Consider the following 21,932-nt stretch of genomic DNA (forward strand, 5'->3'; position numbering starts at 1 on the left):
GGTGGCGGGCAGTGTGCAGGAGAGATCCAGAGAATCCCCTATGTCGTGGAGGTAGATGAGAGAGGGAGTGAGAGGGAGACGCAGTGGCATGGGCACACTGAGGACTATTCCAATATGCAACCAGAAGGGTTGAATGGAAGAGCACTTGCAGATGATGTGAGCTATGTCGTAGTGGGTGTTTGCGCATCACCAGCAGTTCGCGTGGGGAATGAGTCCTGCTCTGTTCAGTTTTTTCAGTGAGCAATGCCAATCATTTTGAAGACAGAAGTTCAAGTGGGCCTCTTGTGTGCCCTTGTCCAGAGCCTCCAGGATGTATGCCCAATCTTCCTCCTCATACGAATTCCGTAAGAGGGTTTGCCATTTGTTGCAAAGATTTCATAAAAGAGGTTGTGAGGAAAGGTGGCTTAAGAGCACGCCATACGGTCCTGACATCACTCCCCTATGGCATCCCCACATGTTCAGATAGGTCACTAGAGGGGAGGACTGTAAGGACCAGCGGCTGGGACCCAAGCCGAACCTCAGGCCGTGCTGCAGTTTCATGTAACACTAGGTTTGACACTGATGGAGGGCGAACTCCTCTCTCAGCTGGGTGAACAGTTTAAGGTCTCCAGCAAGCAAGATTTGTTCGGAAGTGTGTATGCCCACCTCTCTCCACTCAGTCCAGCAGAGGGTCCGACTCCCAATGCGTGGACCCTCAACCACAAAAGTGCCTTGTCATGTAGTCGTGGGTTTGACCTAAATAGGTAGTGGGTGCACATCCAGGCCTTGTACGCTACAGGTAGCACAGGATGCGAGAGTCTTAGCTGGATGGCATTGACCTCATAGAGAAGGTCAAGTCCCTTGACGCCAGGGAGTAGCGATCGTTCAATATGAACCCATTGTGGTGGGTCTGCAGTACCAGAGAGCAGGTATGCCAATTGTGAGAGATGGAGGGCCAGGGCATAGTGTTCTACAGACAGGAGGCCAAACCTCTGCAGGAACTACATGCCATGAATTTGGACGCAGCTCATTGGATTCTCGAGGACCCCACACAAACGAACAGATCTAGGAGTGGATGAGGCACAGTGTGGACAAAGGTACCGATATGGGGAGCATACCGAGCATGTAGGTAAAGTGTGGCAGCGTGACCATCCTTACTGTTTGCACCCTGCCCCACATGGAGAACCCTAAGTGGGACCACTTCTCGAAGTCCAGTTTCATCTCGGCCAGCAATGGGTCTTGGATGTCTGAGGCCACCCCCTCCAAGCCCCCAAGAGAGGCAGCCTCGCTCTTGTCCCAGTTCACCTTGTAACCAGAAAGGCCACAAAGTCATTGATGATTTCCAGCAGGGCCGGAAGGGAGAGGTTGAGGTCTAGTAAGCAGGACATCGTCCGCAGAGGGGTAGATTTTCGAGAAGCGGTCCATGACAGGGACACACACAATACTAGGTGGATTACGAATAGTAGAGGCCAGGGGTTCCATGGCCAGGTGGAACAAGAGGGGGGAGAGAGGACAATCCCTGGCAGGTGTCCTACCGGATCGGGAAAGGGTCAGAGAGGAACCCCCCACAATTAACTTGGGCTGTTAGACAGTCATACAGCAGTCACACCTGGCAATGAAGTGGTCTTCCAGGACAAATTGTTCCATGGTGGCAAATAGGGAGTTCCATTCAATGAGGGTGTATGCCTTTTCGACGTTTAGGGCAAGGGCCATCGTGTCAACTGGAAGGTCCTAGTGTCATCCAAAGGGTGTGGGCTTGGGTGAAGAGGTGGTTCCTGGAAGAGCACTCTGGGGGCAAAGTGGATGGGAAGTGCAAATAGCTCGGCAGACAGGGTTAGTCCAGAGTCCCGTACCCCTGTAGGGCCAATGGGAGGGGGCAGAATATCCAAATGTGGAATGGAAGAAGGAAAAAAGGAGAGACTGTGTTATGGTGCATTTGGGGGCACGGAGAGTAAGGTATGAGGTAAGGTGGTGTAAGGGCGATGAGGCTAAGGTGATGGGGCAAATACAGGGATGGGTTTGGATCCAAATAAGAGGATAGGGGAAGGAGTAAGGCTTGTGGGAGCAACATATTGTGGAGAAGGGAGGGATGGGGTAGAGGGTTAGGCACCACACCCATGGAATGATCTGTAATAGATCCTAAACAGTGACTTTAACACTGACTTTAACACTACCCTGGACATTACAGTGGAACAAACCGTCCCCCCCAGGGCAACCCCGCCATATTCAACTCAGTGGTTCATGCTGATTGGCTTCACCTTTGGGATCTCGTAGAAGTCTGGCAGGCATGACACCCTCAGGTATAGAAATAGTCCTTTTAGTCACCCACCCATACCCACCATGTTCATCTTGATCCTCTCCATCAACTGATTTGAAACACATCCCTCCAACTACAGTTTCTTTGCTCAGATTATCTCTGTAAAACCCTCTCTGATTATAATCGATCAATTGTGCACCTTGCCTGGGGAAGCCTGCCTACCCCGGTACCTACCTGGAGGATGTTACCATTGTGGCTGTGTAAGGGATTACTGGGAACTTTAAATTCCATAGACAGTGTGACCAATCTGACCACATAATAATAATCAGAGTCTGTATCTTGAAGATGAAAAAGGATTTATTATAAGGTCAAAGTCAAAGTAATATAAATCAAATACAAAAACATACAAAATTATTATAGCAAGACAAAATCAATGTACAATATTGGCCCTTAGCAACAAAGAATAAATCAGAATTTCCATAATAGCAGCACAGAAAATTAAGAATAAACTCTGATGATTGAACAATTGTTTTTGAACCTTTTACCTATACATGGGAAACAGTTCAGAATGTGGCTATCCCTACACTAGATTAAGAATAAAGGAAGCTGTATTAATCCATAAGCAAAGCAAGGTGTCAGCATCAGAACTTCTGTAATGTGCATGGCGAGCTATCACTCGGCTTTGGAGATCCTTTACCCCCCACTACTCATCATCTTGGCATCATCCCTCGGCGCAGGCAGAGGGGAACTCCTTATGCAGAGAGTAGAAACAGGAGCTCTGTCGGTGTCCAATCGCTGATCACCTTGCTACATGAACACAAACTGATGATTTCTAATGATGATCTCTAGCCCTGAAGGGGTAGACAACTGATATGAGGCGCTGTGAGACAGAGTTGCTTCGCTTCATCCTCCATGTGCACATGCTGCAAGTGGATCTGGTTTCTAACTCTTTACCCCCACTGCTAGACCACTGTAAAACTGTGCAATATCACGCTACAACCCCGTCCTTATGAGCTGTATCCACAGTCATCTCCATCACACTCTGCTCCTCTTCATATATTGTTATTCTGCACTGTAAAACTGTGCAATATCACGCTACAACCCCGTCCTTATGAGCTGTATCCACAGTCATCTCCATCACACTCTGCTCCTCTTCATATATTGTTATTCTGCACTGTAAAACTGTGCAATATCACGCTACAACCCCGTCCTTATGAGCTGTATCCACAGTCATCTCCATCACACTCTGCTACTCTTCATATATTGTTATTCTGCACTGTAACACTGTGCAATATCACGCTACAACCCCGTCCTTATGAGCTGTATCCACAGTCATCTCCATCACACTCTGCTCCTCTTCATATATTGTTATTCTGCACTGTAACACTGTGCAATATCACGCTACAACCCCGTCCTTATGAGCTGTATCCACAGTCATCTCCATCACACTCTGCTCCTCTTCATATATTGTTATTCTGCACTGTAAAACTGTGCAATATCACGCTACAACCCCGTCCTTATGAGCTGTATCCACAGTCATCTCCATCACACTCTGCTCCTCTTCATATATTGTTATTCTGCACTGTAACACTGTGCAATATCACGCTACAACCCCGTCCTTACGAGCTGTATCCACAGTCATCTCCATCACACTTTGGTCATCTTTATATATTGGTATTCTACACTGTAATAGTGTGCAATATCATACTGCAACCCCATAGTTATGAGCTGTATCCACAGTCATCTCCATCATGCTCTGCTCTTTTTCATATATTGTAATTTCACACTATAACACTGTACAATATTGCGGTTCCACCCCATCCCCCTGAGCTGTTTCCATAGTTATATCCATCACACTCTGCTCCTCTTCATATATTGTTATTTTAAACTAATCGTGACTCCCTCTTTGCTGTGTTGTCACTGATTGGTGCTTTACTTTTGGTTGGTATCAGAACTACATTGTCATCACCCAGGCTTGAACAATCTCCCCGTACACACATGCTTGATTGATGAAAGTATCTCTGCTGTCCTTTTTCAGTACTATGTAAATATCGATAAGCATGGTTTTCAAAAGAAAGGACTAGATGTTCTGGCAGTTTTCTGATTGAGGTGAAGGTCGTTCTAAAATTGAGTCCCAGATTTAACTCTGTCTTTAAGTAGTTCCTGAATGATTCTGTTCGGTCCTTCCTCTTGCAAATGTTGTCTGCTTGATCTCTCATATGGAATGCTATCCAGGTGCTCAATGCAATTCTGGTCAGAGTATAAGTTTACTGTTTCTATCTGAACATCCTGGTGATGGAAGTCAAGCAAATCCAGAAAATCCTCCAAATGACCTTGAACATTGAGCTCTGAGGACTCATCATCCATGTGATAAGCATTGTCACTGGATCTAAGAGACCATCATATATTTCCTGTTACTTGAGGCTTGCTCTGTGTTCCAAGAACTTCTATAGTTTGGGATGGGTGTCAAGAGGGCAATCTGAAGAGATAGGTTTATTTATTATTGTTTTTAGCTGTTTTGTAGAGTGTTCTTGTGATGATGCTACAGTAGACAGTCAGTGATGGGACGTGGTCTACTTGAGGCCTTTGAAGATCTCTGTTGGATCAAATGCGACCTCCTGAACTCCACTGGGATTTTGAATCATATGTGTAGCACAGAGGGGAAAAAATCTATCTTTGGTTTCAGTCACACCAAATATCCTAATGTTACTGCAGCGTGACCTATCTTCCATGTCAGTAATCATACATTTTATAAACTAGACATCCTGCCCCCAGTCTAGCACATTAGGCATTTGATCGTTGACTGCCTTCATAAGCTTCTCAGCCGAGTTCATCCTTAAGCTGGCGGAGGAAAGGCCAATCCCATGGATTTGATCACATTCACCATTTCTGTGACTTTGTGTTCTTAATTAGCAATAGCTGGGACAACAGATGAAATTTCTTTCATGATGAATTTCATGATGAATTCTCTTGTAAATGTACGCACCTGCTTATTGCCTAGAAATGCTTCTGGAAACAGAGGCTGACGTGTTGGTCTTGCATATGTTGCAGCTGGGAAAAGTTCCAGGGAAGTGACAAGTATTCAAGTAAGTTTGTATGCGTGGACATATGTGGTTACAGACTTTTTACATTTGGCATTATGTTGTAGATGTGTGGTGGTCCATCCCATGGTCTCAATATTATTCATTTTTGTTTTCTTTGGACTTGTGGCATAGAATAGACAGTATGTTACTAACCACCCACCACCTTTTCACTATTCTATGGAACTCTCATCTGCACTACAGGGTACCTGGTCCCAGTGGTATGCAAGCCTCTATGCATCGATGCATCAATACACACAAGGGAAGATGGTATGCTGTACTTTTCAGAAGGTGTATGAGCAGATGAAAACTTTTAGGCCTGATTCAAATTCTAGGTCTCAATCATGGCATTTAAGCATTGGCCTTGACAGTGGAGCATTCAAGCAAGGGGAGGGAGGGGGCGGGGTTGGTTGGACCATATCATTTTCAGAATAACATTTGTGCAGTAGTCTCTGTCGTAGTGGCTTTCTCATTTGGCCAGTCTACACTCAAGAAAATGAGTCACAGTGATGTTCTCTCACTGGCCTGCTGCCGGGCACATTTCAGTGTTTGTTAAAGCAGTTGATGTAGGCTCTGTCTACTTCCAGAGTCAAAGTAATCTACATGAGATTTACCCTATCCCCAGCCATAGAATCATTTTCCTATTGTGCATAAGGACTAAGTCCAGAAGTTTAGATACACACCCTTAGCATTGTAATCAAGAGGATTGTAGTCCAGTTTCTGCTGGTGTCCAGAATTTCTGTTAAGCATTATTCATAGAAATGCGTTGTTGACCTGGACGGTGTGATGGGCAAGCAGGCGGGAGATTCCTGCTGTGTTTGGTGTGTACATATTTAGCATCTGTAGTGACAGTTCTCCACTGCCTCGTACTCCATATGGCCTACCTCATACACCAGGAGGAGCAGCAATGTCTTTCTCTTCACTGCTCCACTATCGATCACTCCATTAATAAATATGGCACTTGGTACAGGATTCACATACACTGTGTCATCCCATCACTAGCTCTAGCCCAGTGCTGCTCTACAGTCCTGTGCAGAATGGCCAGTGGGGGGTTGCATAATCCTTTTCATTCATCTGACCACACTGCTCGATCACAGTACCCCCTTAGTGTGATGCAGTAGTAAAGGTGGGGACATGTAGCATCCAGTAGACAGCTAGGATTCTGCAGGTCCTCAGAAGGGATGCTAGCCTATATCCTCACCTCCACTTAATGGTGTTGATTTTCTTAAGCATCTTGGGGGCATAGCAGCAACAACCGGCGATAATTATCGCTCAGCACTCTTAGCGTGAGGATATTTATCGCCGGCTAGTGTGGATTTTTATCGCTGAGATAGCGTGCTATTAGCAACACTTATCTCAAAAGCGATAAAAATCCTAGCGCTAACTGCCTAACGTGAGATTATCGCTGGAAACCCAGCGATAATCTCACGAAATGTGGCGTTAGCTTGTTGATAGGGACTCACAAACTTAGCTATGATATCCACCTTTCATAGGATATCTGGCTAAGTCAGTCCTGAAGCAGGCGTAAGGAAAGTAGCGATAACAGGGGTTATCGCTACTTTCCTTGCCGCTATGCTTCATAGCGTGGGGCTTGATGATAGGAGAAATGTCGCTTAGTGACATTTCTCCTGTCATGTTAGGTGAGGAACGCCCACTTTGCATCTTATTAGAGATGCAAAGCTGGGCGTTAAGATTTCGTGCGCTAAAGCAAGGTTTCATGCGTTAGCGTGACCTTGCTAATTAGGCGATAAAATTATCGCCGCTTTTCGACCGAAAACGGCCGCAAAAGCGGCAATAATTTTTTAGCGCCGCCTTGTAAATATGCCCATTGGTCTCCTGGGATGGTGCATTTAGGTCATAGGACGTGTAATATCAGCATTATATACTGATGCAATTGAATAGATCCACATCCTCTTTTCTGGTCATAGTCTAGTGTTAAATTATCTAATGTAAAAGAGAGGTGAAATGTGTGGTCATTAAGTGATTGCATTTGAGTAGCAAGAGCCTAACTCACACCCTGCACCTATCATCTAAAATTTCCAAAAAGCAAACTTTTGTATTAAAAGTAACATATTTTTGAAATAAGTTGGGAATAAATGCTTTTCTGCACAATCAAATACACATTTCTAAAAAGCTTGCACCAGTGGAAATGACTGATTGTGTTTGCATTTTATTGTAGACATGGAAAACTGTCTGCAGTGCCCTGAGGACCAGTGGCCGGATGTCAAGAAGGCTGGATGCCTCCTAAAGGACATTGTTTTCCTCTCATACAGTGACATACTCGGCATGATTTTGGCCACGGTGGCCATGATCTTCTCTGCTGTCACTGCTGCAGTGCTGGGAATCTTTCTCAAACACCGGGACACACCAATAGTGAAGGCCAATAACCGGGATCTCAGCTACGCACTCCTCACTGCCCTAATGTTGGCCTTTCTCTGCTCCCTCCTATTCATTGGACGCCCTATGGCATGGACATGTCTGCTCCAACAAGCTGCATTTGGGATTATTTTTACTGTTGCTGTGTCTTGTGTTTTAGCGAAAACCACCACTGTTGTCATTGCCTTTAATGCCACCAGGCCTGGGAGGAGATTAAGCAGATGGCTGGGGTCCCAAGTGTGTGGATCTATTGTGCTTTTGTGCACACTGGGAGAAGTGGCAATCTGTCTGTCTTGGCTGCTCACCTCTCCACCTCACCCTGGCACTGACACACAGTCTGAGACGGGGAAGATGATCCTGCAGTGTGACCAGGGTTCTGTGACAGCTTTTTACTGTGTGATTGGTTACATGGGGCTGTTGGCCTTTGCCAGCTTCATTGTAGCTTTCTTAGCCAGGAACCTCCCGGATAAATTCAACGAGGCCAAGCTCATCACATTCAGCATGCTGGTGTTCTGCAGTGTCTGGGTCTCTTTCTTCCCTGCATACGTCAGCACTAAAGGCAGGTACATGGTGGCCGTGGAGATCTTCGCCATCTTAGCTTCCAGCGCTGGACTGCTGGGCTGTTTGTTCATTCCCAAATGTTACATCATACTGTTCAGGCCGCATATCAACACCAGAGAACATGTAACTTTACATAGTCATTTAAAGGTTAATATTTGAGTTCAAAATATACCCAATATCAAATAATAACTATATCAAATAATAATAATTAATATCAAATATGTTATGTTTTTGAAGGGTTTTAAAGAAATGCATCATCCTTTTGTATAACCATTAGACTGCCTGCAGGAAAGCATTAATACCTCCAGTAATAAAGATAGTTATTAAGAACATCCAGTGTGAATGATTTTGAGTCCTTCCTGTACTTGCATAGTTCCAGTGGTTTTACTACTACTAGTGGTCCTTCAGCACTGATTGCATCACCCAGAGGACGTGGTATAACGGCTAGAGTGGCCAAACTTACCGCTGGGGCACTGAGTTTGAGTCTCGGCGGGAGTCTCAACATCCTGTGATACTGGGCAAATCACTGTAATCTCCCCGTGCCTAAAAACGGATGTGCCCATCTGTGATACAACTAGTGCTCATGTGAAGTTCTCTTATACTTTGGTTGAGTTCACGTTCTATAAAAGAATTTACAAACAAAGTAGCCCTTTTAAACCTGTCTCAGGCTTGCTACAGCATTGCCAGTGTCTGTAGTTTTACTACCAACTTGACTTGTCATTTAAAAACCTTAGCCAAGCCTTAAACCCACCTTTTATTACATATACGTCGTCTCTAAGGTAGGCTGTAGGTAGCCCGTAGGGCTGAGGACTCTGTGAATGAAAGAATGAACCCTACTGTCAGGCCTGCTCTTCTCCTAGGATAACATTGGGCATTCCTTACATTTAATAAGGTATAACTTCCAATTGGGAGCAGGTCGATCAATCATGTTTGCTAACTATACAGTTGTAATGATAAACTCTCTATAATGCTAAAGTCAGATTTTTCATTACAATTTTGAAAACAGCACCTTTAGAAAGTTTATTTGAGCAAGTTACTCAAGCTGAAATGATTAAGTCTATACATTAGACTCAAGGTCAGGTAAATGAATTCTCATGGCATGTGTATTTAGTCCCAGTTATTCTCTGTTTTTATGGACATATTTCATAAGCACTCCGACATATCTTTCTGACCACAATTCAAGTATCAGGCACATTATTACATTGGAAAACATAAGTAATCACAGCAGTACAATACTTTTTATACAAACTAAACCATTAACTATAAAAGTGTAAAGTGTTCACAAACTACACTCCACTTGAAACCAGTCTGATAATGAACGTTGTGCAGAGGTTATAATCATTGTCATTGTTTGGGAAATTAACCTCTTGATTAAAATATCTCTTGGTGGTTAGAAATTCACTTTATTAGAATAGACCTTCCAATGTTTTGTCATTGCCTGCTATAAGGTTTCTAGTAAAAATATAGCACTCCCCAAATGTGTCGGTCGATGCGTTTCAAACCCCTTTTTGTTCTCGCCTACAGAGCGCGCTTACGCTGCTTAGGAAAGAAACCTTTAGTCATCCGTTCCCTTTTTCGCTCAAAAACGTGCACGTGTTCGATTGCCTTCAATGGCAATGCATGCACGTTTGGGGATTCCCTTGTGGGAGCGAACAGCTGGCGCCATATGTTATCAATTATCGCGCCTTGCTGCTCGCTCCCGCAAGAGAATCGCAAATCATACAAAAGAAACAAAATTTTTAAATGGATTTTATGCTGTTTGTGTGTTTTTTTCCCCCACAGCTGTGAAGCTGACACACACTCACACACATACTCATACCCAGCTCAGGCACTCACACACACCCATTCACGGTATGCATGCATGCAAGCACAAACACACAAACGTTAATACATAATAACGTGCACTCAACATTACAAAAAAAAACGTATTGGGCTGTATCGTGGGTGACAGGAGGGAAGTCTCTTGTTTCCTGGAGGAAGGGACTGAAGAATGATCTCACCACCTCCTCTCGCTGGCCAACCTGCCAATGACAGGAGGACCTTCATTAACTCATCACAGAATGGGATCAGTGAGAGTTGTAACCCCACACCCTCTCTGATGAGTGTCACTGACGGACCCTCTGCCTTGGGCACTTCAGGGCTTAAAACTGAAGCACTCATGTCTGTGACACTAGCCCTCATCATGAGAGGAGAGGGTGAGGCTCATAGAAGACTTTGCAGGGCTGAGGAGGTCATGCCCGGCGTGCTGTGAAATCTTCAGCCTGGCAAATTTCAGCTCCGGTAGTCATGTTCCTGCAAATATAGATCATGTACAGTGCATTGATGATTGACCCAAACATGATGGGTGCCTGTCAGAGGGACCTTTGCTCAGCTTGACACACATTCTTCATGAGTCAGAAAAATGTGAAGGGGCAGAGCTCCTCCCCTCTTAATGATGAGCCGCTTCTGCAACAAAACTGATTCTGTGCAGAATCACCTATGATGCAGGAAGTTTACTTCTTTAATTAGCTGCCACCTGCCTTTCTTTGATCTGTGGCAGGTGAAAGTGGCTCAGTGAAATTTTGCAGGTTTTGCATTACAATGCACTCACCGCAGGATGACCAATAAAACAAGCATTGGCAAAGGCAATAGGTCTCGTCTTTGGGACCTTATAAGTGTTTAGTTATCCAGCACAATATCCTTGGTGCAACAACATCAAGTTTTGCATGGCTAAACACTTATAAGGTCCCAAAGGCGAGACCTATTGGCTATGCCAATGCTTGTTGCTTTTGGGTTCTCCTTAGGATCCTGACTAAATAGGTTCTATAAAAAAAAATGTAATTACTTTTGGTACACTAGTTGCTGTTAAGTTCCATACTTTATATTGTTTCTCTAACCACTCTGTTGTTTTAATTACCTCATTCTTCTTTGAGTTCAACATATGTGTTAGAATTCCCTGGATGTCTTCCGTCACATTTGGTTGAATTAGCTCCTGTCTTCTAAATAGTTTCTTCATCTGTAAAAAGACCTTTAATTTTAGTTAAGTGTAATTAAGTGAACCCTGCTCGCAATTCTAATCCCATTTCTTAGCAGTCTATTTTGTCGTGGTGGAGTGCTTTTTGGGCTGTTGCATGCAGAGGGATAGATGGATTCCAAAGGTGTTCTTCTGTCTTTTCATTTTATTAAGCTTTTGCTGTTTTCATGCATTCTAAAGTTACAAGAGCAGATATCATTAAAAGACCCACTGTGATTGTATTTTCCTGTCCTTTGTCCGTTGTGCCTGCAGCCTGCCTTGGATCACATGGTGCAGCTGACAGTTGGACTTTGTGACTATGTCTCAGAGAGTCACACAATAGAGGGATTAGGTGTGCCTCAATGGGCCATCTGTGGGCAGGATGGGGGTGCGGAGCTGAGCACAGCCCTACTTATATCCAAATAGTCTGTGCGTTGCCCCTAGCCACCCTGTTTTGTCACTATAAATTGATTGGAACCAGGGGAGGGGAGTCAGAAAATACCATGCACTTCAAAGAATCTTTCCAGAAGCTTCTCCAACCTTCCGGAAGAAGGGCACTAGGGTATAAAAATAGTACCTTCAGACCCACTCTTCAGTTCAATACTGGACCTACCGTAGGAATCTCAGACAATTGCCTGCTGCTTTGACCTGCTGTGCACTCTGCCAGACTGCTGCTGGACCTTTAAAGTCTCCTCTGCTGTCTGCCTTGAACCCTCAGAAGCCAGCCCTGCGGTTGAGCCCTGCATCTTCACCTGCACCCAGGACTTTCAAAAGGGACTTCAAGGGCTAGTTTGCTGGCTTCTTGTTCAGAGATACAGGGATATGAAAGGCTCCCACTATCTGGAACCTGCTCCTAGACCCAGCCTGAGTGAGTCCCATTAGTCATGGACCCTTGGCTGAAGTGCTAAATGTGCCCACATGGACAATTTCCAAAACTAACGACTTAGACAAAATTTGGCTAAAACATGCCCTGAGAACAAGGAGGAAACCAGGCCCCTCCTGCTCGCCCACTCGAGGTACCTTGTTGGTCATATTGGTTTCTCCCTCTACGTTCTTCTCCAAAGCAGAGCAGACCTTTGCCAAACGGGTTTCCGACCTTGAGAAACTGTCTCTAGCTATACCCCTCTGCTTTGTCCTGCTGGAGTTTTTTGACTTATGGTTTAGTGATCAAGTCCAAGCGCAGAAATCCTACAGCCTTACCCTGCTGAACTTTACCGCCTCAGACATTATTCTTCAAGAATTTTCCTAAGTCCGAAGGTAAGCGCTGATCAGGCCCAATCTTGCATCCGAACTGTGCTCCATTATGTTCCGACTTAGCTTTTGACGTTGACCTGACATCACATCACTAGATATCTGCTGTTGATGCTTTGATCTTTTAGGTGCAAGATTTCCTTTAAAAATGTAAAATTCAGGCCTCCGGTTGAACTAATCGGATGTTGGTTTTTTCGATGTCACTACATTCATTAAAATGTACTCTATATTTCTTAATTGGTTTGGGATTTTTCTTGTGTTGCATTTTCACATTATTACTGTTTGTGTGCTGCATAAATACTTTACACGTTGCCTCTAAGTTAAGTCTGAGTGTTTTTTGTGCCAAGCTAACCAAATTTAGGCATAGGTGAATTTGGTGCCTTTTTGGGTGTTCACCATGCAAGGGATTGTGGCTGTTGCTTGACTAGAGCTCAAACACCAGTCAACCCACAACCCAATTTCACACACTCAGGTTTATCCTTCAAGGCGTGCTGAAAATCTTGAAATCAATATTCATCCTGTAATGTAAAATAGTTGCATTTTATTTCCCATGTTGTAGTCGAATATAAAAATGAAACCTATGAAGCCATTATCATTCTGATGAAAAAAATCTCCCAATTTCCACATGGTGTCTGCACTCAGATTGCCAAGTTTACTTAAATCCAAATTACATATGAAATACTTTTATGTTAAATCTGAATTTTTTTGATATATTTGCTTTATATGTAAAACAAAAAAAAACAATGCTACAGCTCCAATAAATTAATTTTGAATTGAAACTGTAATAAAAGGAAATATATAAGATTAAAAAATATATTATCATCTAGAGAAATAAAATATATATTTTTAAAATATATATTAATAAGTAGTACACATGATATTTTGAATTCATTAAAGTTTGTTTAATTTGAATACGATTTAATCTTACACTATTTTTTTAAATGGACTTTTAATGACACATTCTATAAATAAATATCAAATATTTATAATTTGTATTTATTTATATTTTAGACTATTTAGACACACAGGAAGGTAGATACATTATCACCTAGAATTCCCACTTTCTCCATGTGTTTTAGCCACACCACCTACAGGATAGTTGTAAGGGTTCCCCAACCTACTAGGCAGGTATTTTTAACCTTCTACACCAGACTTGCACTCTTTTTTCCTACCATCATCTTATCACACTATTCAGTGACCCTGCATACCTCGTAGGTCACAGCCTGCCCGTTCCACAGCGGTATGGGAAGAACACAATGATAAAGTATGTCACCAAGCGGCCACCCAGATGGGTGAATGTTATCTAAAAAAAAACATAGGGGCTCATTACGATGTCAATCGGAAAGCCTCCGACCGACGGTCAGATTCTTGTAGACTGTGTCGCAACCCATCCGCCTGACTCAGTCAGAAACAATTCCGACCGATTACGATGCTCAGAAGGAGAACTGTTCGGTCATTCTGAATTTGTTCCGACTGGCAATCGGAGAATCCAAATCGGTTGGAGACGATTCGTACAGCTCTATTCGGACAGAGTTTCCGACCGACCGATTATGATGTTGGATTCTGACAGCCTTTCCAACTCGGTCTTTCAGAAACTAAAAGGCTGTTGGAAACTGACTTTGGGGGCCACTATCAGGCTCTACTTCATCCTGAGGCCTCTGGGTGGGGGTTGTGGGGTTAACCAAGGGAGCCCCCTGTAAGACCATGCACTGTGTGGCAGGCACCATGGGATCCCGCCACAGGGTGCAAGTTTTTCCGCAGACACCCTCTTCCCTATAGGAGCCTGTGTTGTCGGTCAGAACACAGGCTCCCATAGAAGTCAAAGGAAGTCCTTCCGAACGGTATTTAGAAGCAGCGTAATCAGTGGTGTGGAATCTCCAATCGCGGTCAGAACTGGTTCAATAAGGACTCAGTTGGAAAGTTTCCACACAACATCGTAATCAGACCCATAGATTTTTTCTCATCAACATGTGGAGGTTTAATTTGCACAAGAACAGACAGACTGTATTTTGTTTGTTAGAAATTAATCAGTAGGAGGATGGGCCTTTTCCTCAAGTTTACCTCTTACCGCCCCTTGTTTTTTTTATATAAAGTATTTGTGCAACACATCGAAAAGTAAAACAGTAAAAAACACCACGCAAGAAGATTCAACACCAAGTTAGAAAAATGGCTTTTAATTTAATAAATACAACTAGATAACAAGCATTGGCATAGCCAATAGGTCTTGCCTTTGGGACCTTATAAGTGTTTAGCCATGCAACAGTTGCATAACTAAATACTTATAAGGTCCCAAAAGTGAGACCTATTGGCTATACCAATGCTTGTTCATCACGGGGCTGAGAAGTAGTAATTGCATGCACGGGAAGAGGGCTCAAATACCAGTCTGAAACACAATCCAGACCCACTATGCCCCTGCCATTTGGACTGTCTATCTCTAATAGGACCCCAAGTGGCTAACAATCATGCAAGTTCGTAGACGCAATTTAACTGAACCTTGCAGACAATTGTCTTATGAACGTGCATAAGCTGAAGAATTTAAATACGCTTTTGTAGCTTAAACTCTTGAGTTAATGGTGTAGGAGCTTCTAAAACAAGGAGGAAAGAAAGGGTTAATCACCTGCACATGCCGCCGCTGCTGGAGTAAACAGAGGCAGGCAGGGGGGAGTGCTGGAGGGGGGTTTCGCAGTGCAAGTTCTCTCAGCCATGAGAAGCCCACAGCTATGTGTGTGTGCTTGGAGGGTGGGGGAGGGCTCCAAGCGTGAGGAGGGAGGGGGGAAGCCGTTAACAGGCAGACAGAAGGGATTATCAATGCCTTCGTGAACACCAGCGAAGGAAAAGGAACATGAGAGGAAAGAAATGAGAGTGCAAATGGATAACGCAGTTTGCTGCTTTTTAAGCAGCAGGCGTTCCAAAAAGAATAGAAATGGGGTGAAAATCATCCAAAGACAGATTTTTATTTTTTTTCCATCAACAAAAATCTTTATTTAAAAAACTTTGAGATATACAAACATAGGTCAGGGAACTGCAAGCAGCAGGACTTGAAAGCGTGGGTGGGCATGATCATGAAGGTAAGCACATGTTTGTGGGAAGGGTGAGTAGCTGGTGTGATGGGGTTCCTAATGCCAACAAAATCAAGAATAGCAAATTATTATGGGGAAATAAAAAGAGTAATTCAAACTGAAAGAAAAAAGAAGCAAAAAAGACTCAAGAAATAATTTCTGATGGAGCCAGAGAGAATGAAATACCGAAAAGAACTGGTAAAAGAAAACAAGCGCGCGCCGCTAACCATGTTCTGAAAAGGGAGGAGGGAGATGCGAGCAGAGCATATGGTGTGCAGTTTCGCGGCCGCTTTGATGTTCTCAGTGGTCGTGCGGCTCACTGAGAACATCAAAGCGGCCGCGAAAGTGATCACCAGGCAGACAAATGGTGCGCGCGCCCCGCGCATATGCACTGTAGCTAGAGGCCTGAAAAGCCACTAGTTTGCACTGCCAAATCCCGCTTACTAAAGCTCTCGCCAGAGCAGCGCTAAAGCACTGGCTCAGGCGAGACCTAAAAACAACAAAAATCCAATAAGAACTCAAGACATGGATTTTTAAAGAATACAAGTGAAAAAAGTGCTTTGAAGCAATAAGTGCCAATGGGGTTATCTGGTCCTGCTGGACCGGGGCAAAGTCAAATATTCAGACTGACCACAATGGGGCACGTGCCAGATACAGGACCTCACAGGGCCAACTGAACAAAAGTACCTTCATCCTGGTCGCAACAGCAAGATGCGGGGCGCAGCCGATTGCTATGTCTGTGTCGATCCCACAGTTGAGGTGAATAGTTTTTTTTCTCAGTGCAATGATGGTGATACACAGGTTCTGAAGATGAAGCATTGGTTCCGAGATGAAGTGGTTCCAAAGCCGATGTGCCAGGTTCCTCCACACAGTCAATGGGTTGCGTCGATCATCTCTCTGCAGTGGTGGGGATGCAGTGGTTTTGATGCTGTTGTTCTGATTACAGTTCACTGGTTCCAATTGCAGTGCACTGGATCTGTTCCAGCAACAGCGCCGATGGATTGATTCTGCCCTCGCAGCAGTGGATGCATCAGTTGCGCCAGAGCAAGCACCTGAGTCCACTTCCAATTGAACAGGAGCAGGATGCCAGACTTTGATGTCCCTGAGTTTTGAAACAGGAGGTTAGCCAGCAAGCCCTTGGAATCACTATGAGATTAGTGATGGAGGTCTTGTCTTTTCCCAGTCAGAGAGAGCAGCGGGTAGCAGGGCAACACGAAAAGGTAGGAGTCTTCAAGAGCAGCAGTCCAGAAAGTGGCAGTCCATAAGCACATCAGTTCTTTTTCCTAGAAGAGTAGTTTTAGGTCCAGAAGTGTACTAAGTTGGTAGGATTCATAGGTTCTGTACATATACCCAGTTGTGCCTTTGAAGTAGGATTGACTTCAAAGATGGGTCTTTGAAGTACAAAGAGGTCTTTTCTTCCTGCCCTCCAGATTCACTACAGCGGGCATGCAATCCTTTCTGTGTGGACAGGACATGGCCTTTTCAGGTGTAAGCATGTTGCTGTGCCCAGCTCCTCTCCTCATCCTACCAGGAAAATGCCTAAAGTCACACCCAGACCTCCTTCATGTTTGGCTGTCTAGAGGGAATACACAATGTCCAGCTGTCACCTAGCCTAGCCAGTGATCAGAGATAGGCAGTGGACACCAAAAGGCATAGAGCAGGAAAATGCCTAACTTGCTAAAAGTGGCATGTTAGAAAAATAGTAACACCACATCCAACTTTACTAATAAAGATAATGTATCATTACCATTCCATAGGTATTGAACATGACAACCCTACGTTCTCTCAATTAGGAATGACAGTGTGTTAAATGTAACCAGTGCATGTAAAACATTAACCCCTTCAGTGCCCCGCCCTTTCCCCGCCCTGTGCCGGCCCTTTCATTAGCGGGCGGGGTTCATGACGAGATAGTCTCGTCATGGGCACAGCGCAACCGCGCTCCATGACGAGACCATCTCGTCATGGGCACTGAAGGAGTTAAAGCACATTTCCTACCTTTTAGTTGTGCAGCACCATGCCATATGGGCTTCCTATGGCCTACCTTAGGGGTGCCCCATTTGTAATAAAAGGGGAGTTTAAGGCTCTGCAGGGATTTTTAAATGCCAAGTTGACATGGCAGTACAAACTGCACGGAGAGGATCTGCAAAGGGAGGACTGAGACATGTATAAGGGCTACATGTGTTAGTGGCAGAAGCAGTGCAGCAGTTCCACTAGTAACATTTAATTTACAGGCCCTGGGCACATGTAGTGCACTTTACTAGGGATGTATAGGCAAATTAAATGTGCCAATTGTGGATAAATCAAACAAACCATGTTTAGGGGAGAAGCACATGTACTTTAGCACTGGTAAAGTGGTCAGAGTCCTAAGACCAACAAAAAGAATTAGCAAAAATATAAGGCAAGCAGGCAAAACATTTGGGGAAGACCACCCTAAGGCTATCAGGTCTATCATAAACGTGTAACCTTCTACAAAAGGGGCAGTAATGCAATTAGTTTGTCATGTGTTTCCTCTGTGCCCCATTGTACTTTTCCCTATGTTTGCCTAATTGTGAATGTTGTAGGACACATTTTCATTTGTACACGTCACTATATAAGCATGCTTGCTTTGGTGCCACATTGTACTTTCACTCTGAACCTGTATATGTTTTCGTGTTCTGTTCTTTTTCTGGGATTTAGTCTGAACACCATAGACAAGGTCAAATAACAATACCCTTTGCTATTCTCTCTGGTCAGGTACTGGCACCTAGTCACAACACGTGAACACAGCTGCTGTTTGTGAGCACACATGTCTTGTCATATAACTGAGCACAAGAGGTTAAGTGAACACGGAGTGAGGATTCTGAGACGAGATTGCTACATGAGCTGAGATGTAGAATGTCTATCTGTGTATATTAACCCCTTCGCCGCCAGGCCTTTCCCCCCTCCTGTGCCACGCCCTTTTTTGGCTATTTGGGGTAGTGCGCGCTGAGGCCCCTGTAACTTTTTGACCACATAAGGTATCCACGCCAAATTTGGGCAGAAAGACTGTGGCTATTTTAGTGGGGGTGGGGGCATTGGTATGACCATTTTGGGCAGCCCCCACCCCCACGCATAAAAAAAGCCTGCGTACGCGCTGGCGCCTAGTGGGCTTTCTGCCCCGCAGATCTGGGGCCACTGCTACCATCTGCCCTCTCGGGGGGGCAAAAAGACTGGAATTTCTCTGGGGGTGGGGTAGTGTCATGCCCATTTTGGGGAGCCCCTCTACACTAATAAAACCAAAAAATCCATGGTTTCTAGTGGGCATTCTGTGCACCAAGGGAGCTTTTTGTGGGGGGGAGGGTGGGGGCATTGGCGTGCCCGTTTTGGGCAGCCCACACCTTAAAAACAATTGCGCACAAAAAATCCCTGGTGTTTAGTGGGCTTTCTGCCCCACCCGGAGGGGCAGATTAGGGGGGCAGAAAGACTGTAATAATTGGGGGGTCGGTGGGGGCATGGGTCTGCCCGTTTTGGGCAGCCACCACCCCTATTTTTTTACAATTCCCTGGTGTCTAGTGGTCTTTTTGCCTCCCCCCCGGAGGGGCAGATTGGGGGCCAATGCCCCATCTGCCCCCCAGGGGGGGCAGAAAGTCTGTAATGGTGGTGGGTGGGGGCATTGGCGTGCCCGTTTCGGGCAGCCCCCACCCTAAAGAAAACTGAAAACAAATCCCTGGTGTATAGTGGGCTTTCTGCCCCCCCGAAGGGGCAGACTAGAGGCCAATGCCCCATCTGTCCCCCGGGGGGGGGGCAGAAAGACTGTGATTATTGGGGGGTGGGGTGGGAGCATGGGCCTGCCGTTTGGGCAGCCCCCACCCCTATTATTATTGTTTTGAAAATTCCCTGGTGTCTAGTGGGATTTTTGCCCCCCCCCGGGGGGGGGGGGAGATTCGGGGCTACTGCCCCATCTGCCCCCCCAGGAAATTATTTGGGGGGAGCAAAGGTCCTTGCCCAAGGGGCCGCTCCCCCCTCCCTGGTGTCTGGTGGGTGAATCCCTGCTTGGGGATCGCCCTCCTGTGGCGATCCCCAAGCAGGGATCCACTGGGGAGGGGTACCCTTTCCAACGATACCGCTCCCGTCTTTCTACGTGCTCACGTACAAAGTGAAACTGAAATGAGCCTGTTGGCTCATTTCAGTTTCACTTTCAGTGTAATGACGTCGGCGTGACGTGCGCGCCGATCGTCATTACACTGAAGGGGAGGGGGCCTCGGGAGCTGGGGAAGCTCTTCCCCAGCTCCCGAGGCTATTTTTAATTAAAGGGAATCCCCAGGGAATGCCTCATGGCGTACTGGACTCGTCATGGGCACAGCGCGACTGTGCTCCATGACGAGTCCAGCACGTCATGGGCACAGAAGGGTTTAAGGTACGGGGTCCGCCACTTAATCCAGTGATCTTTGACATATCATTTAGTTTTAGTAAAAAGGGAGGTGGAATTATGCTGCTCTGTCTTATAACATGACAGGTCTTTTTATGGTATATGATTTATTGACCATGCTAGCATACTTTTTAATATGCATTTGTTTACTAACAGTGGCACAAATACTGCATTTTATAGCACAATAGTTTAAATAAATATTCTAAACTTCCTTTGTGTCTCTTGGTTATCTTACTCTGGACGGGTATGAGTGAGAGAGCAAAAGGGTGTGTGCTATTACCAAAATCCCTGAGAAGGTCGAGAGGGTTGTGTTCTAGGGAGCCAATGAACTTGCTTCTCTGATAAGGTTGAGAGGATAAGTGAGGCACACTAGCTAGTTGGACTCTGGCTCATGGGCACTGAGGTGGAATGGTGACTCAGTCCCTACATGCCAATGTTCTATAGCCCTAAGCATAGTTCTGTTCCCTGGGAAGAATCGCTGCAACAGGCTTACTCTTGTGTGTCAGTAATGCCCCTCGGCAAACCCCTCAGTGACCCCCGTTAAACGCCTCTTTCTCTTCCCTAATCCCATCCTCTTTTGTGGTAAGCCCGTCTTTTTTTCCACCCACTCCCTCCATTTCCACCCAGATTTAATTTGAAAACATAACTTAAACGTAAGTTAGTCAAGACTCCTCAGTCGGGATGGAGAACTCCACACACATCAGCATAGGTAATGCACACATAGTTTGTGAATTACAATTTGTAGTATGTTTTCTATTCATACAAGACATAGTACAAAAGTGCAATTTGTGAATCTGGCCTGGAGTTTGTGAATACCAAAATGTGATGCACTTACTTAAAAGTGTAAACGTTCATTAGAGTATAAGTTACCTTTGTGAATCAGGCCCCATTTTCTTAAGAAGTGTGTCCCACTTGTCTAATAAGTTGAGTCCTTTTTGGGCCCATTTATTTAATTTTTGTAATGTGTTTCTTCCCAGGTGGTCATGCCCTCTTGTTCTCTGCTCCATTGCTCGTGAGCTTGTTTTGGACACTTACCAATGCAGGTAATATCTTCCCGTTAGCAGTTTTATGTAGTGCAGTCCAAACCAAATGGGTGACAGAAAAAGTTTCATAAGATTAAGCTAAAAAATAGATACATAAAATGCACAAAATAGGACATTATAACAAAACAATTGTGTCAAATCAGGATTATTTTAGAGGGGAAGATAGCCATTATCATACACTTATGCAGAATGATAGACATGTTGAATTTAGAACTCTTTGCTCATGCTGGCAATAGCCAAATAAAATCACCATGTTTACACGAGGAACAGACATTGAAACAACAGGCTTTTCCACCACTTTCAGAAAAGTTTTGTAAGTCTAAACAGGATCTGTGGCCTTTGGCCTGAGAGATGATCAATCCACTCATGTTCTATCCTGGTATAATGTTATATTCACTCTTTGATCGCTCTTCTAACTTTGGCACCTTTAACCCCCTTGTTTCAAGTCTGCAGTGATCTGACTACTACTAAAAACAGGCACTAGCAGAGCCACTAGGTCTCCTGTTCACTGCAGGCCTGTGGGCTTTGCCACTGCTTGTTTGGTTTGATTTGTGTGAACCCTTATTGATGTAACTTCCAAGTCCTCAACAGTTTAGGTAAAAACCAATAGTGTTGGCCCTGGCCCTCTCTGCATGGTTACCCCAGATGTTTGCCTTCCCTTGCCTTCCTTTGCTGAACCCTTTTTTGTTAGTCTTTAAGACAGTACTTTTCCATGCTTGTCAATGTTAAGGTGTTTTTGCTCTCTCCCTGAAACAAGTCACAATTAGCCTACAACTGATTGCTACATTTAATTCACTTATCAGTGCCTACTAATTAGTATTACGTGTACCCAGGGCTTGTGCATCAAATGTTGCTAGTGAGCTGCAGCACTCATTTTGCCACCCACTAATGTAGCACTTAAAAACATCTCAGGCCTCACACTGCACCCTGACAAAGTAAAGCTTTTA

The 21,932-nt window shown here is 44.7% G+C and overlaps 1 protein-coding gene across 1 annotated transcript in view; it reads left to right on the forward strand.

Moving 5' to 3' along the window:
• LOC146829985 (vomeronasal type-2 receptor 116-like) overlaps window positions 1-8,412 on the forward strand; it is a 57,583-nt gene extending 49,171 nt beyond the window's left edge. The window contains exon 2 of the mRNA XM_085603673.1: window positions 7,496-8,412. Coding sequence (XP_085459799.1) covers window positions 7,496-8,412 — 917 coding nt within the window. The remainder of the gene's footprint in view (window positions 1-7,495) is intronic.
• Window positions 8,413-21,932: the final 13,520 nt, after the last annotated feature.

This window comes from Triturus cristatus, chromosome 5_1 (genome assembly GCF_964204655.1).
Source record: "Triturus cristatus chromosome 5_1, aTriCri1.1, whole genome shotgun sequence".
NCBI classification, from domain to species: domain Eukaryota; kingdom Metazoa; phylum Chordata; class Amphibia; order Caudata; family Salamandridae; genus Triturus; species Triturus cristatus.